Source organism: Papio anubis, chromosome 3, assembly GCF_008728515.1.
Source record: "Papio anubis isolate 15944 chromosome 3, Panubis1.0, whole genome shotgun sequence".
NCBI classification, from domain to species: Eukaryota; Metazoa; Chordata; class Mammalia; order Primates; family Cercopithecidae; genus Papio; species Papio anubis.
The window spans coordinates 89,184,951-89,208,163 of record NC_044978.1 but is presented as its reverse complement, the minus strand read 5'-3'; the positions used below and the strand labels follow the sequence as shown (position 1 = coordinate 89,208,163).

Sequence of the window (23,213 nt, the reverse complement as noted above, 5' to 3'; positions counted from 1 at the left end):
TGGAGGGAGGGTAGCAACTCATTCCCAGCTGAAAACCTAAAAGTCACTAGTCTAATGTAACCTTCTCCACACTGAAGACAGACTGATTTCACAAACTCATTGAGTTAGAAGTCAAGGAGGTCACATCTCTAACTGCCACTATATAGAGGAAAAAACCAAGACCAGAGAGGTTAAGGACTCTCTTGGAAGTTACATTTTATCAACTCTTCCCTAGCAAGGGGGAGATGATGATAATCGCTGACATTTTCTGAGCATTTACTATGTGTGAAGTATTTTATTGCCTGATTTAATTTTCACAACAAACCCCATAAAGCTGGTTATTTCTGGGAAGACTTTAGAGCACAGGGCCTGGATTCTAGAGACAAATTGTCTGGTTTTGAATCACAAACAACCTCTATGACCTTGGGCAAGTTAGTAATCTCTCTTTGCTTCAGTTTCTTCATGTGTAAAATGAGTATAGTAACCTCACAGGGTTGTTGTGGAGATTAAATGAGTTAATACTTATAACATGCTTGGGACAGTGACTGAAACAGTAGGCATTATATAAGTGATAGCTATTATTTCCTCCGCCCACTCATCATCACCCATTTTACACATGAAATAAACTCATAGAGGAACTGTTCCTTAAATTAACAAAACTGAGGCTGGAAAAGCCTAAGCAAATTAAGTGTTCCGAAGAGCCTCTCTGTGAACAAAGTAAAGAAAAATGAAATGTCAACAAAACTCATTGTACATTAAATTCTAAATACTAAAGCTAAATTAACAAAAAGTTTCAAACTTAACCCTGAAAACAGGATGCATCTTAAAATTGATGACACAGTTTATCTCCCAGGATTTTTTTTCTTTCTTGGTGGTACATAAAAGAATGATGTGTCTTACGATGGATATTATCAGTACAATAAAATTTGGTATTCCTTATTCAACCAAATATTTATCGATAACAACAATACACAAGTACCATTTATTAAGTCCTTACTATGTGTCAATTCCTGTGTTAGGCCATATATAAAACATATAAATATAAAATATATGATCACATTTAAGTACTGTGCCCCAATTACGTGCCAGGGAATTCCAGAACATTCCTTGAATAGGGAAATCTACATAATCAGTTCCAAAGACTGTGAATAAGTTTTAAAATGTTAAACCCATGACAAACTTACTTTGTTGTCTTTCTTTCCAGCAATTATTTCGAATATTAGTCACATAATCTTCTTCCACACTCTTTTCTACCTTTTGTAATAACATTCCTTTATATTCATTTTTAAAGTCCTTGTTGACATAATAAACAACACCCAAGTTTTCTGTCTGCATTTTAATAGTTTGCCCTGTTCCACTGTAAAAGAGATGCAGCAACATTATTTTAATTAAAATTGGACATTCCAATATGCTACTATAAACCAAGCGAACAAAAACAGTTAACAATCATTGAAAAGTTAATATTGGTAATACAGGTTGAGCATCCCTAATCCGAAAATCTGAAATCCAAAATGCTCTAAAACTAAGACTTTCTGAGCATCGACAAGATGGCACAAGTGAAAAATTCCAAAGCTGACCTCATATGATGGGTCACCTTTTAATCAAAACACAGCATCATAGGTGGAAACTAAAAGCCTGTAGTTGTTTGTTGTTGCTATAGTTTAACAGCTAACACAGGTATTCTGGTGATGCTACTATGCTGGTTAGTTAACCCTGAACACATTATTTTTTCACTGTTAAATATTTATATGTGAATTAGGGTAAGAAAATGATTGCTGGCCGGGCGCGGTGGCTCAAGCCTTTAATCCCAGCACTTTGGGAGGCCGAGACGGGCGGATCACGAGGTCAGGAGATCGAGACCATCCTGGCTAACACGGTGAAACCCCGTCTCTACTAAAAAATACAAAAAACTAGCCGGGCGAGGTGGCGGGCGCCTGTAGTCCCAGCTACTTGGGAGGCTGAGGCAGGAGAATGGCGTGAACCCGGGGGGGCGGAGCTTGCAGTGAGCCGAGATCGCGCCACTGCACTCCAGCCTGGGGCACAGAGCAAGACTCCGTCTCAAGAAAAAAACCTGCAAATAAAAAGAAAATGATTGCTTATCAGTAGCATATAAATTCAGAATCAGGAATGATGCCAAACAACCACAGGTTGTCCACATGGGTGGCTGAGATTGTGATACCCTTGCTTTCTGACAGTTTAATGTATACAAACTTTGTTTCATGTACAAAGTTACTAAAAATATTGTATAAAATTACCTTCAAGCTATGTGTATAGGGTATATATAAAAGGATCACTTGGACTCAGGAAGGGGAACATCACACACCGGGGCCTATCATGGGGGGGGGGAGGGGGGAGGGATTGCATTGGGAGTTATACCTGATGTAAATGACGAGTTGATGGGTGCAGCACACCAACATGGCACAAGTGCATATGTAACAAACCTGCACGTTATGCACATGCACCCTACAACTTAAAGTATAATAATAATAAATAAATTAAAAAAAAAAAAATCATTCTAGTCACCATTTTCCACAAGCATTAAGATGACTCAACTGACTTTTGTTAGTAAAAAAGCTATATTCTTCAAAAAAAAAAAAAAAAAAAACACATAAATTTCATTTTTAGACTTGGGTACCATTCTCAAGACATCTGATAAAATATACGCAAATATTACAAAATCTGAAAAAATCCAAAATCCAAAACACTTCTGGTCCCAAGCATTTTGGATAAGAAATACTCAACCTGTAATTTGTTTACATTCTGTCAAATTGCCCAAAACAATGATTTCATGTCACAAAAAGTAACCACACTTTTAAATACACTATGCTTTTATAAAGTTATCTCAATTTTTCATTAATAAAAATCTTATTTGGAATAAAGTAATTCTTATTTTTAGACCAATGTGATTGTAATACTGTAAAATCACTGCCAATATGATTTTTATTATTTTTTATCTGCTTTTTATTTGTTCATGCTGCTATTAACAGCCAATATGATGTTATAGTTTCCTTTATGTTCACTGTATTAAAGTTGTCTAGAATGGATGCTGTATTAAATTTCCTTTATGTCCTGATCTCTTATATATAAAGTATATGGTGAAAAAAATACACCATAAAAAAGTAATATTTGCTTTTATTTAATCAATATTTTGCAAAATGAAGAGTAAAGCCATTTTCCCCTTAATGATATAAAACTATGTAAGATCAATCATTGCTCTTTTTGTCTTTAAAGTAGTTTTGTCCTTTAGAGTATTTTTTGCCTTTAATGGCAACACATTACCTACCACATTAAATTGTTATCAAGTTCAAATATAGCATTTCTGTCCTTATCCACAGTAGGAGAATAGAAGTGTAAATTAACAACATAAGACAAATTTATTACTTAAAGTAACGAATTTAAAAATTAAATAGAAATTTAAAATCTGGTACACTTGCAGTAATAGATTTGGCACTTCAAAGTTTACACGAGCACAAGCTCTTTAAAGGAGCTAGGTCAGAAATAGCAACAATTCATTTTTGTAAAACTTCACTTAGCTACTTACGATCTGGGATATAAGGAATAAGGAGGATTAGAGACCATCAACTGGCTTAATAATGACACGAGGATCAATACAATTATGGGCATCAGCTGGATAAACACAGAAAAACCTCCCTATAAAAAATCATCAAAGAATAACAAATTGTAATATAACTGTAGTTGTTAATAATCCAACAGTTGTCATACATTTTGAGGCAGAAAGAGCATTTGAGATCATGTAGTTCAGTGCTTTCAAATCTGCTAACAATACCAATGGGGTGATTCTTAAATATAACTGCCCAGGCACATCACCAGGAGATTCTGATTTTTAAAACACTGATAAAATGTGATTTCATTTTATAGATGAGGAAGTCCTCATTTCTTTCTCTCTTTCCCGACTCCCTCCCCCGACACACACAGAGACTCTATCAATATGCTGCAGGCTGTAAAACCATGTTTTACCTTGGATTTGAGGGTAGAAGATGGGAGCTGATGAGTGGCAAAGCTGGGGGCCAGGCCTTTTACTTTCTAGTCTAGTGCTCTTTCCATTTACCTTTCCACTTCATGTAATTAAACTGCTATAGGCAATTAGGTATAACTGCATTAGAACAAGGAAAGTTACCTCCAATTCAAGTTTTTCAGTATTCTAAATTCTTCAGGACCAACAATAACAAGTTGCCTTCAGAACATGCACAATGCAGGTGTACCTTCATTAGAATCATAGAATAACAAATCTAAAGGGGTCATACTATCCAACCACCCAGGGCTGACCTCTCCTCCTATTCCTACAATATCCCTAAGGATTTTCTAGTCTCTACCAAACACCTCTAGTAAGAGAAAAACTCATTATTTCCTACAACAACTTGCCCTCTTTCCAGACAACTCTAATTGCTTTTCCTGAGCTGAAATTTGCCATTTTGTGATTTCTAGTCATAAACGTACATCTCCTCTTTCCTCTTCTCTTTCATGTCCACTATGTCGATGCTGATGTTGTTGGCTATAACCAGCTCTTCCATTTGAAAAAGAATGTACACTACCTAAAAGATTAAAAGCAGAGTTAAATTAGGGAAAGCAATTATGATCAGAAAAAGTATATTTTCTTTTACATTTTTAATTATTAAAAATTAGTAAAATAATGCATGTTTATTTTCAGTAGTAAATACTTATTGCCCTCTCCTCTTGTGAGTGAAGGGTGGATAGAAATAGGAATGATTCTTCCCAATCTGCTTCCTTTACAGGTAGAAGTTCCTTCTTTATGAAAACTTGACTAAGAGTTTCTCCACACACATAGAGGTTTTTATAAACCTCTTTTGTTTATGACTAGTTGTTTTTATAAATGTTGTATTATTACTTTGAAACTTTGCTTTTTGCATTTATCAATGAATCATAAACATCTCTAGAAATCAAAAGGTAGTATTCAAATTCATTGTTTAAAAATAGCTCTATAATATATCTTGGTATAGATGGACCACAATTTATTCCAACATTCTCTTGCTGATAAACATTCAAGTTGTTTTCATATAAGATGAGCAATCAGAAATGGCTACCATTGACAAACTATGTTAAAACTAGCAAAATAACTGCAAATCAAATATCAGAAGAAAATTTACTATTGCCTGAAAGATTTCTGATTGTTTCTAGTATATTTCCAGTCAAAATTACTAGTTTTAATAATTTTTCTGTAATTATATATTCTAACATGTCAAAACACAGGTTATATTTTCAGTCATTAATTTGCATTTATATATCCTGTTTCCTTCAAGGATGCTTTGCAAAATGTCCTATCAATGACCACAACCTTGCCGGGCATAGTGGCTCCCCTCTGTAATCTCAGCACAGGATTTGGGAGGCTAAGGTGGGAGGATCACTTGAGGCCAGGAGTTCAAGACTAGCCTGGACAACACAGCAAGACCCTGTCTCTACAAAAGTTTTAAAAAACTTAGCCAGACATGGTGGTACATGCCTGTAGTACCAGCAACTTGGGAGGCTGAGGTGGGAGGATTGGTGGAACCTAGGATTTTGAGGCTGCACTGAGCTATGACCATCCCAGTGTATTCCAGCCTGGGCAACAGAGCAAGACCCTGTTTCTATTAAAAAATAAAAAGAAATGACCACAACCTTTCTCAATAATATTCAGAGAGGGCCACCAGGTCCAATTACATTGCTACATTCATGAAGATTCTCCTAATGTTGAATGGGATTTACTTCAGCACCTGAAGTAAATTTTGTAAACAAGACTAAAGCTATAATTTTAAGTACCTTAGAGGAGCTACATTCAAGGAAAAAAGATTTCCACACTAACAACTCACAGTACAGTAAGTCCTCACTTAATGTCATCCAGAGGTCCTTGGAAACTGCAACTTCAAGTAGACATGATGTACTATATGCCTTAGCAATTTAACTCTCGTTTATATCAATTAGCCTGTGGTAAAATTAGTTGTTATACAGAACATTGTTTCACTTACAGCCACAGTTTCCAAAAACCTTATGTTAAGTGACCACTTACTGTAAATGTAAGTGGAGTTTAATACTATTTATGTTGGTAGTATAAAATCTATCTATTTAGTGGTATCACTACAATATTTCACTTTGATAGTCTAGTTAAAGTTAGCTATTTCTATTTTAATGTAACCTTAAAAATCCACTTACTTTGAGTATAACCTATGAATCAGACTTTCTACTGTTTAAATGGAAATAGAGATGAGTACCTCTACATAAATCCAAATTAGTCAACTATAATATTATTGATAAAAGACATACAAAGATTTCTAGAGAAGCAATGTCAAATAGTCATCTGGGTTTAAGTGAAGAAAACCATTCATAATTGTAATAGTACTTACCTAATACACAGACATTACGTTTCATGCTTACATTCCCTTTCAGCTTTATATAAAATACAGAATATCTGTACTCTTCATTTTTTTTTAATTAAAATATGTTCTAGGAAAAAGGCAGGCTATTATAAAAGTAATCACCCTAACATTTTTCTCCTGCTTTCATGAAAAACCATCACAGGATCATAACACTACAAGAAATGTAGGAGAAAAGATAGATACATCTCTAAATAATGTAACTGGAGGTAAGACTCTGTAGCTTCATAAAATATAGTATCTATAATTACATTAAAATACCTGAAGGAAATCCACCCCCAAAAAATATATTAAACAAGTCTTCTGGAGTTATATCAGCTTCACAACCCCTGTGGAAATTAAATCTGCCATTGTTTTGGTGGTTACATGCTTGTTCTTCATTGCCCGTGAGGTCATACTGTTTTCGCTTTTCTGGATTACTTAAAACAGCATAAGCATTTCCAATCTCTGAAAAAGTAATGGGTAAAAGTTGGTAAGCAAAGTTTTTATATTATAAAAGTCTACCCCACATAAAAACTAATGTCATGCTGAAAAACAAAAAAAAAGACTACCTGAAACTAATTCAGAAAATTGTTAAAAATATGTTCTTTTAAAGCTATACATTGTGTACAATTACACATATTATCTCTCAATACAACTTTTTATACCAGACAAGTGTCTCTACTGCCTTGAAAACAAAGGAATATCCATCTTCCTTTTTTAATACTGTGCTCCATCTCCTAAAATCCTAAAATGGCTTCATTTTTCAAGTGGTTTAAACAAATAACAATAGCAGTAGCTACCATTAATTGAGTACCTAAGAACTGCCAGGCTCTGCACCCAATACCTTATTACATTGTCCATTATTATCCCCACCTTACAAATGAGGGCCCTGAAATTCAAGAACTCAAATTCTTCTTAGCACAATAAGTACACTCTCTTTATGCAGCCTATACCAAAAATCTTTTTTTGCACCGTGGAGCCTGCATGAGCTATTCTTTCATTCTATCATCCCGCACAACTTATCCCCTAAAACAGTAAACTCTATTAAGACAGGGATTGTGTTTATGTTTTCATGGCTGTATCCTCAAGGTCCAGCATAAAGTCTGAATTAGTTTTTAAATAAATACAGACAGTCCTCGGTTTTTCTGTTTCACTTTGCTACCTTCATAACATTTATTTATAAAAAATAATTCTATTTCCCATCTCATAGTCCCAAATCCAAGAGGTAATGGTACACTGGTTACCAGAATTTACTTAAAACAGCATAAGCATTTCCAGTCCCTGAAAAAGAAATGAGTAAAAGTTGGCAAGCAAAGTGTTTATATTATAAAAGGCTGCCTCACACAAAAACTAATGTCATGCTGAAAAAAAAGACTACCTGAAACTAATCCAGAAAATTGTTAAAGTTTACAAATTTACCAATTTACAAGTTGTAATGCTTTGAATCTAAAACTAGGAACTACCCTATCCTTATTATTCTGACATTTCTAATAATCACTTCATAAATACATCTTGCTTCTTAAACTAGATTGTAAGCCTCTTGCAATACAATATTTTGCAATATTTTAAAAATAGTTTTGGATCCCATGTGGTGGCTGCCATAGATACTGTACAAGCAAACAGATGCTCATTAGGTAGTTGTTTTTGGATGATTACACATTATCCTGAAATTAATTGTATACAATATTCTGGATATTTTCTTCTAATCGAGCTTCTTAAAACTGGGATTCAGAGATTGCTTTCAGGTGGTATGTGTACCCTGCTGTATGAAAAATTAGGTGGATGGTCCATCTATTTGAGGAGATACTTTCTTCAGATTCTCAAAGAATCTGTGACTCAGAAATGTAGCCATCATTTTATGAATTATTTCAAAGGGAAAGCACAGTCAAAGATAGAAACAATGTACTTACAAACAACACCAAGGTATTAACTCATACCTAAAAAAAGAAGCATGATCTATCAGTCTCCTAAAATTGTAGTTTTAGTAACAATATCAATTTTAGGATTTAACATCTATAAACTAAAAGGGCTATCCCATGTTATGTAACAATGCTACTTTAATAGTTTTAATACTTTAAAACTATTAATATATAGGCAACTCAATTCTATTTTAAGGCTTCCTTTTTTAGAAAAAGTAATTTCTAAACATTAAGATATTTAGATGGTATTTGAGAAATACTGTCATAATCTAAAATTGTACACATAAGACAATTTATATATTGTGGCCAGAGTAATTTTCTATTCATTTACTTTGTGATATTATACCCATATAATCAAGATTTTTTGCAGTTCCTTATTATCTAAATAATTATATCCAAAATTTATTTTGGTATTCAAAAGTTTTACAAAATGCATTTCTACCTCATTTTCACTTATCTGACCAAAAGGTACCTTCCACTTCATTTATTTTTCTTTAAACTTTTAATACACAGATCCGCTATACCTTTTGCCTAATTTTTCCCAATAGTAATATTTTGCAAAATTATCTTACAATATCACAAACAGGATATTGATACTGATATAGTCAGGATAGAGAACATTTCTAATACCACCCTCATGCTGATCTTTCATAACCACATCCAACTCCTCCTCCTTCCCTTCCCAACCCCTGACAACCATTCATCTATTCTCCATTTTGACAGTTTTGTCATTTCAAGAATATTGTATTAATGAAATAACACAGTACATAAATGGGATTATATTATATGATATATAAATTGATTGAAACCTTTTGGGATTGGCTTTGTAAATCATAACACTCTGGAGATCCAGGCTGTCATATTTGCCAACAGTTCATTTCTTTTTATCAGTGAGTAGTAGTCCATGGTTAAGGATGTACCACTGTTTGTTTAACCATTTACCACTGAATAACATCTAGTTTTTCTCTAGTTTTTGGCTATTACAAATAAAATTGCTATATACATTCATGTACAGGATTATGTGTAAACATAAATCTTCATTTCTCTGGAATAAATACCCAGGAGTGCATTGTTGGGTTGTATAGTAGCTGCATATATTTTTGAGAAACTGCCCAACTATTGTGCAGAATGGCTGCGTCATTACGTATCCCATCAACAATGAGTGATCCATTCTCTGCATCCATACCAGCATTTGGTATTGTCATTATTTTTCAGTCTAGCCATTCTGATAAATGTGTAGTGATATCCCATTTTGGTTTTACTTTGCATTTCTCTAATGACTAATGAATGACAGTGAAAATCTTTCACTGTGCTTATCTGCCCTCTGTATATCATCTTCAATGGGATATCTCTTCATTTTCTTGACCATTCTAATGGGATTGTCTGTTATTTTACTTTTGAGTGTTGGGAGTTCTTTATGTTTAATATATTCAAGATACCTGTCCTTTGTCAAATATGTGCCTGGCAAATCTTTTTTCCCATCCTGGAGCTTCTTTTCATCCTTGTAATAGGGCAGAGCAAACTTTAAAAATCTTAAAGTACAACTTAACTTTTCCTTTTATGTACTGTGCTTTTGGGGTTAAGTCTTAAAAAATCATTGCCTCGCCCTAGATCCTAAAGATTTACTCCCATGATTGTTGATTAAGTGTTATGTTTTATATTTACATTCATGATCTATTTTGAGTTCATTTTGTGTATAAGGGATGATACTTTTTGTCGGGGTTAATTTTTTGGACTATGGGTGTCCAGTTGCCTCAAAACCAACTGTTGAAAAGGCTGTCTTTCCTCCATCGAATTGCTTTTGCATCTTTGTCAAAAACCAGTTGGCTATATTAGTATCAGTCTGTTTCTGGGTTTCCTATCTTGTTCTACTGATCTATGTGTATATTTCTCTGCCAATACCACACAGTTTTGTTTACTATTTATATAGTAAATCCTGAAATCAGGAACACTGATTACTCCAACTACATTCTTTTAATAAAAATAAATGTTTTTAAATATTCAGATTCTTTCTTCCCCTCATATGAATTTTAGAATAAAACTTGTTTCTATCTACAAAAAAAATCCTGCTAGGATTTTGACAGGAATTGTGTTAAACCTGTATATCAATTTGTGATGACTTGACATCTTTTTTTTTTTTTTTTTTTTAGACAGAGTTTTGCTTTTGTTGCCCGGGCTGGAGTACAATGGCACGATCTTGGCTCACTGCAACCTCCGCCTCCCAGGTTCAAGTGATTCTCCTACCTCAGCCTCCTGGACTTACAGGCATGTGCCACCACACCTGGCTAATTCTGTACTTTTAGTAGAGACAGGGTATCTCCGTATTGGTCAGGCTGGTCTAGAACTCCCAATCTCAGGTGATCTGCCCACCTCGGCCTCCCAAAGTGCTGGGATTACAGGTGTGAGCCACCGCGCCCAGCTGACTTGACATCTTTACTATGTTGAATCTTCCCATCCATGAACGTGATATTTCAGTCCATTTATTTAGCTATTTTCTGATTTCTTTAATAAATATTGTATAGCTTTCAGTATATAAATTTGATACAAGTTTTATTAAATTTACATCTAAGTATTTTTTTGTATGTATGGTTGTAAATGCTAATGTATTATTAATTTTAGTATCTAAATGTTCATTGCCAGTAAATAGAAATGCAATTAATTTTTTATATATTTATATTATGTCCTGCAATCTTACGGGATTTACTTTGTAGTTATAGTTTTTTTCTGTAGATTCCTTGGATTTCTACATAGATAATCATGTCATTTGCATATAAGTAGTTTTAGCTCTTCTTTTCCAACCTGTATGCCTTTTATTTCCTTTTTCTCTCTTTAACACAGTGGTTACTACTTCCTACACTTTGTCGAATAAGAGTGGTAAAGAGACATTCTTGCTTTATTCTTGATCATAAGGGAAAAGCATTCAGTCTTTCACCATTTAATGTTAGCTTACAGGAGTTCTGTAGTTGCTCTTCATCAAGTTGAGGCAGTTCCCTTCTATTGCTATTTTTTCTGACAGTTTTTATCATGAATGGGTGGTGAAATGTATCAAATGCTTTTATTCCACTGATTAATATAATCGTGGGATTTTTTTTCCTTTAGTCTATTAATGTGGTGGATTACACTTATTGATCTTCAAATAGTGAATTGAGTTTGCTACCTTCAAATAAACTTCTATTGTTTGGGGTATATTATTCTTTTTATATACTGCAAAATTCTGGTATTTTGTTAAGGACGTTTGGGTTTATTCCACAAAGTATACTGGTCTGTAGTTTTTTTTTGTTTTGTTTTGTTTTTGTTTTTTTGTAATGTCTTTGGTTTTGATATAAGCAAAGTAAAACATTTCTTAACATTAACTGGAAAATGTCTCTTCCTCTTCTATTTTCTGGAAGAGAGTCTGTAGAATTAGTTTTAATTCTTCCTTAAAAAGTTTGATAGACTTCTTCAATAAGAGGATCTGAAGGCTGGGCACGGTGGCTCACGCTTGTAATCCCAGCACTCTGGGAGGCCGAGGTGGGTGGATCACGAGGTCAGGAGATCGAGACCATCCTGGCTAACATGGTGAAACCCCGTCTCTACTAAAAAATACAAAAAATTAGTGGGGTGTGGTGGTGGGCACCTGTAGTCCCAGCTTCTTGGGAGGCTGAGGCAGGAGAATGGTGTGAACCTGGGAACCAGAGCTTGCAGTGAGCCAAGATTGCGCCACAGCACTCCAGCCTGGGCGACAGAGCAAGACTCCGTCTCAAAAAAAAAAAAAAAGGAGGGGGGGGAATCTGAGTCTGGATATTTCTTTTTTGGGAATTTTGTAATTACAACTTTAATTCACTGAACAGTTCTTAGTCCATTTTGTGTTGCTATAGAAGAATACCTGAGACTAGCTTACGGTTCTATAGGCTGAGAAGTTTGTGGGCATGGCCTTGGCTTCTGGTGAGGGCTTTCGTGCTACATCACATAGTGGAGAAAATCAAAGTGGAAGCAGACAGGTGCAAAGAGGGGAAACCCTGAGGGGTGTCCTGGCTTTATAACAACCCACTCACTCAGGAAATAATTCCTGCGAGAACTAATCTAGCCTCAAAAGAGCAAGAACTTACTACTGTGAGAACAGCACTAAGACATTCATGAGGGATCTGCCCCCATAACAAAAACACTTCCCACTAGGCTACACCTCCCAACACTGCCACATTGGGGATCAAATTTCAATATACCCAAACCACAGCAATTTCTATAGGGCTATTCACATTACCTATATCAGACTGAGTTCTGATCATTTGTATTTTTCAACTAATTGAACCATCTTATCTAATTTGTAAACTTACGTGTATGGAATTGTTCATAGTATTCTTATTATCCTTTTGATGTCTGCAGTGATATCCTTGTCTCTGACACCATTTCTGACAATGGTTATTTCTGTCTTCTCTCTTTTTTTGGTCAGTCTTTCAATTTTATTGATTTTTTTCAGAGAACCAGCTCTGTTTCATTGATATTCACTATTGCTACTCTTTTCAATTCTGCTGATTTCTACTCTTATAATTTCCTTCTTTTGCTTGCTTTGAGTTTATTTTGCTATTCTTTTTCTAGATTTGTAAGGTAGAAGCACAGATAACTGATTTGAGACTGTTCCTCTTTTCTAACATATGCATTTCATGTTACAAGTTTCCTCTCAGCATTCCTTCAGCTGGTCTTCTCTAATTTTGATTGTTGTATTTTCATTTTTAGTTTTTTATACATATATATATACACACACACACACACACACACACATATATATATATATATATATATATATTTTTTTTTTTTTGAGATGGAGTCTCGCTCTGTTGCCCAGGTTGGAGTGCAGTGGCGCAATCTCGGCTCACTGTGAGCTCTGCCTCCCGGGTTCACGCCATTCTCCTGCTTCAGCCTCCCGAGTAGCTGGGACCACAGGTGCCCGCCACCACACCCGGCTTTTTGTATTTTTGGTAGAGACAGGGCTTCACCGTGTTAGCCAGAATGGTCTCGATCTCCTGACCTTGTGATCCACCCGCCTCGGCCTCCCAAAGTGCTGGGATTACAGGCGTGAGCCACCGTGCCCGGCCAAATTAGTTCAATATATTTTTTAAAATTTGTTTTGATATTTCCTGTTTGACCCGTGGATACTTTAGAAGTATGTGTTCAGTTTCCAAGGATTGGACGTTTTCCTATTACCTTTGTGTTACTGATTTCCACTTTGATTCCATTGTGGTTGGTGAACATACTTGTATGATTTCAGTATTTTAAATTAGTGGAGGTTTATCTTATGACTCAGGATATGGTCTATCTTCCTGTGTGTTCTGTGGGCACTTGAAAAGAATTTGCAGTCCGCTGTTGTTGAGCGGCATGTATAAATGTTGATTAGATCTTGTTGGGTGATGGTGGTGTTTAGTTCTTCCATATTCTTGTTGATTTTCTGTTTAATTGTTCTATCAGTTATGAGAAAGAGGTATCAGAGTCTCCAACTATAACTGTGACTTTGTCTATTTCTTCCTCCAGTTCTATTAGTTTTTGCTTTACATATTTTGCAGCTGTCTTTCAGTGCATATACATTTATGTCTTAAAGGACTGACCCTTTTATCATGTACATGTTCATAATGTACTACTCTGGTAATTTTTTTACTCTAAAGCCTACTTGCTCTAATATTAATATAGCAACTCCTGTTTTCTTTTGACTAATATTTGCATGATATAGTTTTTCAATCTTATTTTTATTCTGGACATAGTGTTATCAAATAATTTTCTTGTAGACAACATACAGCAAAATCATGTTTTGTTTTTAAAACAAGGTCTCGCTCTGTTACCCCAGCTGGAGTGCAGTGGCACAATCACAGGTCACTGCAGCCCCAACCCCCCAGGCTCAAGTGATTCTCCTGCCTCAGCCTCGTAAGTAGCTGGGATAACAGACACGTGCTACCACATCCAGATGATTTTTTAATTTTTTGTAGAGATGGGGGTCTCACTGTTGGCTAGGTTGATCTTGAACTCATGGGCTCAACTGATCCTCCCACCTTCGCCTCCCAAAGTGCTAGGAATATATAGGCGTGAGCCACTTCACCTAGTGAAATCATGCTTTTAAAACGCATTATACCAAAAGACTTTTAATTGGCATAGACAGGTCACTTACATGTAATGTAATTACTGATAAGTTAGGGTTTAAGCCTGCCATTTTATTTTTTATTTTCTGTCCTTTCATTCCTGTTTTCTTTTTCCTGACATCCTGTGAGTTAGTTACTTGAACATTTTTTAGAATTCCATTTTGACTTATCTATAGTCTGTTCTGAGTATATATCTTTGTATAACTTTTTAGTGGTTGCTCTAGGCATTATATATACATTATATACACATAATTTATATGTATTATATATACATAATATATACATAATTTATAATCCTCTGGTGTCATCATTTTGTTAGTTTGAATTAAGTACAGAATCCTTACCTCCCTTTACTTCCCTTTATCTTCCCCTATTTAAAACATAATTGCCAGCCAGGCGCGGTGGCTCATGCCTGTAATCCCAGTACTTTGGGAGGCTGAGACGGGTGGATCATGTGATTGAGAGATCGAGACCATCCTGGTCAACATGGTGAAACCCTGTCTCTACTAAAAATATAAAAAAAAAAATTAGCTGGGTGTGGTGGCGCAAGCCTGTAATCCCAGCTACTCAGGAGGCTGAGGCAGGAAAATCGCTTGAACCCGGGAGACGGAGGTTGTAGTGAGCAGAGATTGTGCCACTGCACTCCAGTCTGGGTGACAGAGAGAGATTACATCTCAAAAAAACAAACAAAAAAATAATTGCCTTATGTATTTTCTTTACATACATCTAAAACCTTATCAATGTTGTAATTTTTGCTTCAAATATCAAACAAACTCAAGAGAAGCAAAAGTATACTGTATTTAACCATATTTTTGCTTACCATGTGTCTTAGTCCATTCAGATTGCTATAACAAAATATCATAAATTGGATAGTTTATAACCAAATCTATTTCTCACAGCTACAGAGGCTGAGGCTTAGATCAAGACACTGGCAGACTCAGTGTCTTGGTGAGGGCCTGCTTTCTGGTTCACAAATGGTTCCTTCTGTGTCTTCACAAGGTAGAATCCCACCTCCCAAGGCCTCACCTCCTAATACCATCACATTTGTGACTAGGTTTCAACATACAAACTTTGGGGCACCACAAATAATACCAGAGTACCGTGTTCTTTCTTTCCTCTTGATATTTCAAGATTCTTTCTTTTATTGTGTCCTTTTGTTTAAAGAACTTCCTTTAGCTATTCTCTTAGGTTGTATTTGCCCATGACAAATTTTCCCATTTTTCCTTCATCTGACAAATGTCTGGATTTCCCCTTCATTCCTGAAAGATATTTTTGCTGAGTATAGGATTCTAGGTTGACAGTTCCTTTTCCTTCAGCACTTGAAATATGTGCCACTTCTTTCTGGCCTCTGTGGTTTCTGATGTGAAATCTGCTGTCACTTTAATTGCTTTTCCCCCTATAGGTAAAGCATCATTTCTCTTTTGCTGTTTTCAAGCCTTTCTCTTTAGTTTTCAAAAGTTTGACAATGATGTGTCTTGGTGTGGCTTTCTTTGGGTTTATCAGTTTGGGGTTCATTCAGCTGGAATCTATAGGCTTCTATCTTTTGCCAAATTTGGGAAGTTTTCAACCTTTAATTTTCTGAGTACCTTTTCAGCTCTGCCTTCTTTCTCCCTTCTTCTAGGACACTAATCACTTAAATATTAGAGCTTGTGCTATAGTCCCACCAGTCTCTGAGGCTATGTCCTTTTTCATTTGAGCTTATTCTCTATGTTCAAATTGGATAACATCTATTTTTCTATTTTCTAGCTCACCAATTATTTCCTCTATCTGTCCATTCTGCTGTTTATTCCACTTACTGATAGTTTTTATTTTTGAATTGTAAAATTTCTATTTTGTTCTTTATACTTTAATAGCTTTGCTCAGACTTTCTATTGCTTTGCAAAGATTATTTTGTTTTAAGCTTATTTGTAGATGCTCATTGAAACATATGACCACCCATTGAAACATTTATATGATCATAAACATTCTATAGTTTTCAGATATTCCTGGTTGTTAGACTGACAAGTAATTTTCAACTGAAACTTCGTAATATGGGGTATTATCTTATGAGAGTCTGGATCTTATTTATATATTTTGTTTTTATTGTATTCCTCTGACTCCACTTCAGCAGAGAAGGGGGAATACCATCTCATTGTTCCTAAGTGGGAGTGGAAGTCCAGGTTTTTTCCCTTGGCCTGTGAAGACACTCAAGGGGAAGGGTCCCATTGGATAGATACAGAAGTTCCCTTATGGGAACATCAGACCTCCACTTATATCTTGCTGGCTAGGAGGAGAAGAGATGCTTCATTACTGTTCTCCATTTAACTTCACTGACACCATAAGGAAATGACTTTGTTACCTCTGGGTGGTGATTAAAGTCCTGACTGTACATTAGGCTACCTCTGATACTACCCCAGCAGGGAGAATGAGCACCCTTTCACTGCCAGGTGGAGGTGAAAGTCCACATGATCCCCACTGACATTGTGAGGGAAGCCTTTCTTACTACCCAGCATAAATGAAAGTCTAAGCTATCTAGTTAACCTTCTCTGTTACCATCCCAGGAGGGAGCTTAGAGCATCTCATTACAGCATAGAGGGGGTGGTAGTCTAGGCTCTCAACTCAGCCTTTGCTAGTGTGGGTCAGAGTGGGGCAACAGTTTTTCCTGTGGTGTTTGCAGTAGAGTGGCTACTGTTTTTCTGTCTTTCTAGGCTATCCCTTTCCTGATCATTTGGCTAGATAAGGCAGGCTTTTCTTGGGGCTTTTCTGTCTATACTTATTGGTGTTTTTGTGTTACCTACTCCTCCAGCATCTAATCTGGGATCTATATGGGGTAAAAAAAGAATACGCAGGCCACGCACGGTGGCTCATGCTGGTAATCCCAGCACTTTGGGAGGCTGAGGTGGGTGCATCACAAGGTCAGGAGTTCAAGACCAGCCTGGCCAAGATGGTGAAAACCCCATCTCTAGTAAAAATACAAAAAAATTAGCCAGGTGTAGTGGCAGGCGCCTGTAATCCCAGCTACTCAGAAAGCTGAGGCAGAGAATTGCTTGAAGCCAAGAGGCAGAGGTTGCAGTGAGCCAAGACTGTGTCACTGCATTCCAGCCTGGGCGACACAGAAAGACTCCGTCAAAAACAAACAAACAAACAAACAAACAAAAAAACCTAAGCAACTAACTGCTGTGTTGTTCTTTGAATCCTGAGGTCCCTACCTAGTTGGTCTACCTTTTTTCTCTCCACCTTTCAGAGTCTTCCTTTGTTTGTTTTCTTTATTTTATATATTAATGTTTGGGGTTTTCAGTTGTACTCATTGGGAGAAATAGGAAAAAGTATATCTGTCCTATCTTCCTGAAAGTGGAAGTCCTCATGGAATTTTAGATCACCCACCTCATTCTCGCTGCCAAGCTTTTGCTATCCCCTCTCTTCTCTAACCATAGACATCATGCTAACTCTTAAGAAAATTCTTAATTTTAACCTTAATTCTAACTATTATGAAGGCTTCTCCAACTACTCTGCTCACAATGAGACTTCATCTTTCTAACCTTTCTTTGGACATCTGTAGTCTGTTTTAGTATTTAAATATAGTTGGTCTTCTGTGAGATCCTGGGTAAATCTGAGTCTCAATTTTCTTATTTTTGAAATGAGGATGACACTGGTCATCCTCATTTCATAAGATTTTTTAATAAGCATTAAATTTAAAAATGGGAATGAAAAACTGTAAGATGTTTCTTAAATGTGAGGCATTACTATATCACAAAAGTTCTGTGTAAGGTTTATCTCCCCTTTATGAATTATAAATTCTTTGGGGAAGAAGATATCTCAGATTCTCTCATTGTACTTCTCTACAAGAACTAACCCAAATGGCAGAATTAAACTCTTTGTACTTAGAGATATACTCTAGATGTTCATATTGAACTACCAGAACTAATACAAGCAACAACTCCCATTCCACTATTACTTGTCAAGAAAACACATAAACAACTAATCTATGCTCTATTACTACATTCATGTGTATGTCAATAGACACAGGTATTATTCAAATAGTCTCTGAAATACTTGGGAATCTTTGAAGATAATGTAGAATGGGTATGTTTTGAAGACGTCTACATCAGAAAAAAGGAAAGGGACTCATTTCATTAAAATGTGTTTTAAAATATGTTTATATGTATTTTGCAAGTCACTTTACATGTAAATAAAATACTCCCCACTTGGGAAACTTATAATCCTAACTGGAAAGACAAAATAGCTACATGAACGTATGAGTTCATTCTCCTTGAGAACAATCTTTTTTATTTTTAAAGCTTTACAAAACACACAAATGAAACATCTCTTCATTTAATTACTAATTACCTCTTCATTTTCTATTCTTGAAGGAAATAAAAGCAAGTAGTTTCCATTTTCTGAAAAAAGTGTTTTAGTAATTACAGAGCAATCAATCCATACTTTAGCTTTTATAAAAAAGACAACAATATTGTCTTTGCTCAGAGATAAATGGCTTAGTATTCCAAAAACAGACTAGTTGGTTAAAAATAAAATAAGATGATACAGAAGACAATGAGAAGATCCTGTATGCCAAATGAATGAAACCTGCCATTTCTGTGTGATGATGCTATCTGTAATATTTTCTAATTAACTACTGTTACTAGCCAAGCATTTGTGGATTACAACTTGAGTTTTCTATGTAGTTTCCACTCAGTGAAAAATGGGCTCATCAGCCAATTCCCTATTTTGATCCTCTTTGGGACTAATAAACTGGCATTCTGATTTACAGGTAATCTCTTTGTGTATTGAACAATGTGATCCTCTCCTCTAGATATAAATCATCTCCTGGCATGTTGGTAAGTATTAAATCTCTAGTTTTGCAAAGCAGAGCACTAAACTCTGAAATGTACCACACAAAAGTATAACCAGCTTTGTAAAACCCCACTGAGTGTCTAGCTGGCTTCCTTAGGTGACATCTATGCTGCTAACCTATTCAAAACACTACAGAGGCTGTAGAAATATGTTACATACATTTAGTGTTATTCCAAGATGCTAATATGACTTCAATACAGAAGTTGAAGAAATAGTTTAATGTTCTTAGCATTAATGAAGAATTAACACTGAAATCACTTAGCAGATCACAAACATATGAATAATCCACTGCCAAAATATTTTAAACGTTTTTAAAACTCAAAAAACTTTAAATTAAATTTGTGGAACTCATAAATCTAAACTCACTTTTAGCTTTTGGGGGAATATATGATAATAAATTAGCTATTTAAAGATTTCAGTTACATTTTCTGATAACTCTGTGACTGCATACATTAGGCTCAAGCTATAAAACAAATTAAACAAATATTTATTCTACTTGACAATTCCATCAGAAATTTCCCAACTTTCTGTACTATTGAATTATAAATTAACCTAAGTGCTATTATCTGTGTTATTTTTAAAAATGAAAGCTTTACTTTTGTTTAATAAAGGTGTGTATTTGGAGGAAAGAAAATAATGGCACTATTTTCTGGACACATTCTTCAGGTAATGAACTGATGGAAATGTAATTTGCAAGTTAGTGTTTTCGAGTAAAGCTTTTCCTGTACTTTCAACATGCCACTTTTACTTTAAGGAAACAAACTGAGACGGCTCTCCCTGTCACAGTGGTAATTTACTGTCACCAGCACCACTTTGGCAGTGGCTTTTATTGGAATATATTATTAATTCCCAAATGTATTTTCCTTGGCAACTTCCTTCAAGAAACAAAACTGTTTTGGAAACAATCTTATCAGTATTTTCATGAAGGACCAATTGATTCTTCTATCTTTTTGGAAGGTGTTTAAAATGAGTATCTACTTCCAGTGATTCTAAGACCCCACCATTGTACTGTAAACATTATACACTGGCTTTATGAATGCCAAATTCACAAGAATGAACAATCACAAATTTAGGCATTTAACTATGAATTAGAAATTAATTATTACAAATAAATTGTATTTAACAAAATATAAAATGACAAAATCACTTCCCTGACATTTATTAAATTGGCAAAAAATTTAAAGACTATTGGGATGGAAAAGAAAAAATAAATAGTAGGCAAGAGGAATGATATTTTTAAAAAGAAAAAATGACATTAGCTAAAACTACATATATAAAATGAAAAAACTGGGCAAAGTATAACAGAAATAAAAGAACTCTGGGGAGATTTTTCTTAAATATCCAAGCTCCAGTCTATTGTACCTTAAAAACTCACAAAAACTATATTTTGCTTTTAGTTCCTTTAGAACCAGATGGCAATACGCTAGAAGCTCAGGCATAATCATCACCCTACTTGTTCCTGGTAAACAAGAAAGCATGCATACGTGCCTAGAAAAGTTACTTAAGACTGTATCAGAACTGGAATACTGCTTTTGTGAAGCCAAACTGCATTTGTTTGACTTCGGGTATGACCAGTTAATACTGAAGTTTTAAAGGATTTTCCAGACCCTTGCTTGTGCTGGTCTCTAAATGCACCAGTCCAAAAGCAGAATTTAATATTCTGAAACACTATAAAGTGAATTTTAAAGAGAGCTTAGTAAAATTGCTTTAAAAGGTTTACTTTACTTTTAAAAGCATCTGTTGCTCCAGGTGCATGGTTTTTGTCTGGATGAAACTTCAAAGCAAGCTTTCTATAAGCTTTTTTCAAATCTTCATCACCAGCATCTTTCGTAACTCCAAGTACTTCATAGTAATTTTTACATTTGTTTATGCTGTGAACAAGAAAGTGTGTTATAATGTAAATTTCAAGGAAGACGGTCATGTAATATCTCTAATTTTTTAATTTATTAGAATGGTACAAAGAACTATCTGTGGACTCTTTCTCAAAATCTAATGATGGCTTATTTCTTTAAGGATTAGTTTACTTCATTCCCTTTTTCGACCACAGACCATTCCTCCAACCTCTTCCCCAGTCTAAGAAGAGTAAACCATGAAAATGTCCTTAGTGTAAGGTATCACAAGTACAGAGAAGTAAAGCAAAGCCCATAATAATCATGGATGAAAGTCAGAACATATATTGTAACTAAAATGAGACAATATGAACAATTTTTTACCACTCGTAAATGGATAAAGTAATTCCAAAACTCTTCAAAAGTGTGTCACAGCTAAGAATGAACATGCATTACATTCCAAAAATTTTGTTCTTGCATAATGTAGATCTAACCAACTATCAAATCAATAGTTTAGTATATGCAAAACAATTGCAGTATTCTATGGTTTAAATGTCAAATTAAGTTAGCCTATTTATTTATTTTTGGTATAGATGGGGTCTTGCTATGTTGGGGCTGAGGCTAGTCTCGAACTTCTGGCCTCAAATGATCCTCCCATCTCAGGCTTCCAAAGTGCTGGGATTACAGGCATAAACCACTGCACCCAGCCAGCCCTGTTATGCCAAAGATAATTTATCTGTGTCACTCTCTGAAAAAGATAACATCTCATGATAAAATATAACATGGTACTCAAAAAATGTTATCCCTGATTTTCATTGTGATAAGCACATTTCTAAAGATTATATACATACAGTTTGTACCTTAAATATTTAACAGATTTAAGCCTGGAGTATTTAAAGTACATTAGGATTAGAAAAGAAATACTCTGAATGGAACAGAGAACATTAAGTACAAGTGGATGCCAACCTTCTTCCACAATCTAGTAATTTACTTTCACAAAAGCCACAGTACATTTTCAAAATTTTTGGAGAGTACTTTGCAACTTTAGATGTGTTCCATGTGTGGGTGGCTTGGTAACAGAGGTAGACAGAGGTAGTGACTGGCGAAATGATCTAGGGTATAAGTGGACACTGGCAGCAAAAGAACTGCAAAGACTGATTCAAAGTTTTCAAAGAAAAGAGACAAGATTAATTTTTTTTTTTTTTTTTTTTTTTTTTTTTACTATTAAACCTATTAGATATCACAGTGCTGGGCACACAATAGGGTCTCAGTAAATATTTTCGAAGTAAATGAGCCTTAGCTTTCTTTATATAATGAAGGCATCCATCATTTGTTATATGAAATTGGAGGTTAAAAGGGCAAGCAATATAAAATTATACAAATTTACAGAAATTAAAATTGGATTTTTCTACTTTAGAGACTTAAAAAACATTGACATATGTCAATTTTATTTAAAAAACATGACATTTCCTTTATTTAGTCAATAATATTTATTGAATACCTACTATGTCCAATGTTCTAGGTATTTGACATGTATCTCTAAACAAAAAAAGAGAATGATCCCCACCTGTGTAGAGACTCATTCTCCTAGAAATGTTTAGAAACTATGTGATAGAAATAAAGGAAATGGGGGGCATTTATAAAACACCTACTGTGTGTTAGGTACAGGTCCACGATCCCATATCAATGTTCTAATATCCATAAAGCTCTGAAAAATCAAAGTCATTCTATAACTAATTTTACTGCATAAAAAACTGAACTGGACTTAGATTTTGCCTCTAGGCAAAAATCTGACCTGAAAAGATGTGAAGCTACTACAGAATCTTCATTTATCCCATTTAAGTGTGAATACCTGTATTTTTTGCTGCAATATATTACTATTTGTTATGGACTGCTGTCCTAGACTCTAAGATGTATAATATATAATACACTGTCATTCCTTGGTATCCACAGGGGATTAGTTCCAGGATCCTCCCTCCTTGAATACCAAAATCTATGGATGCTCAAATCCCTGATATAAAATGGTGTAGTATTTACATATAACCTTTATGCATCTTCCCATGTACTTTAAATCATCTTTAGGTTATAAATAATACCTAAGACAATGTAAATGCTATGTAAACAGCTGTTACACTTTATTGGTTGTTTAATTTGTATTATTTTTTATTGTTGTATTATTTTTCA

The 23,213-nt window shown here is 35.0% G+C and overlaps 1 protein-coding gene across 4 annotated transcripts in view; it reads right to left on the bottom strand.

Annotated features, from left to right (window-relative positions):
* Positions 1-23,213, bottom strand: part of DNAJB14 (DnaJ heat shock protein family (Hsp40) member B14) — a 51,812-nt gene that overhangs the window by 6,144 nt on the left and 22,455 nt on the right. For 2 of the 4 annotated variants that reach the window (XM_003899010.5, XM_009207250.4), the window contains 5 exons: positions 20,926-21,071; positions 6,627-6,812; positions 4,438-4,532; positions 3,521-3,630; positions 1,164-1,336 (listed from right to left, as the gene is read on the bottom strand). In XM_003899010.5, coding sequence (XP_003899059.3) covers positions 1,164-1,336; positions 3,521-3,630; positions 4,438-4,532; positions 6,627-6,812; positions 20,926-21,071 — 710 coding nt within the window. Of the gene's footprint in view, positions 1-606; positions 686-1,163; positions 1,337-3,520; positions 3,631-4,437; positions 4,533-6,626; positions 6,813-20,925; positions 21,072-23,213 lie in introns of those variants that run through there. The other 2 variants (XM_021938662.2, XM_031664406.1) reach the window with 2 other exon arrangements.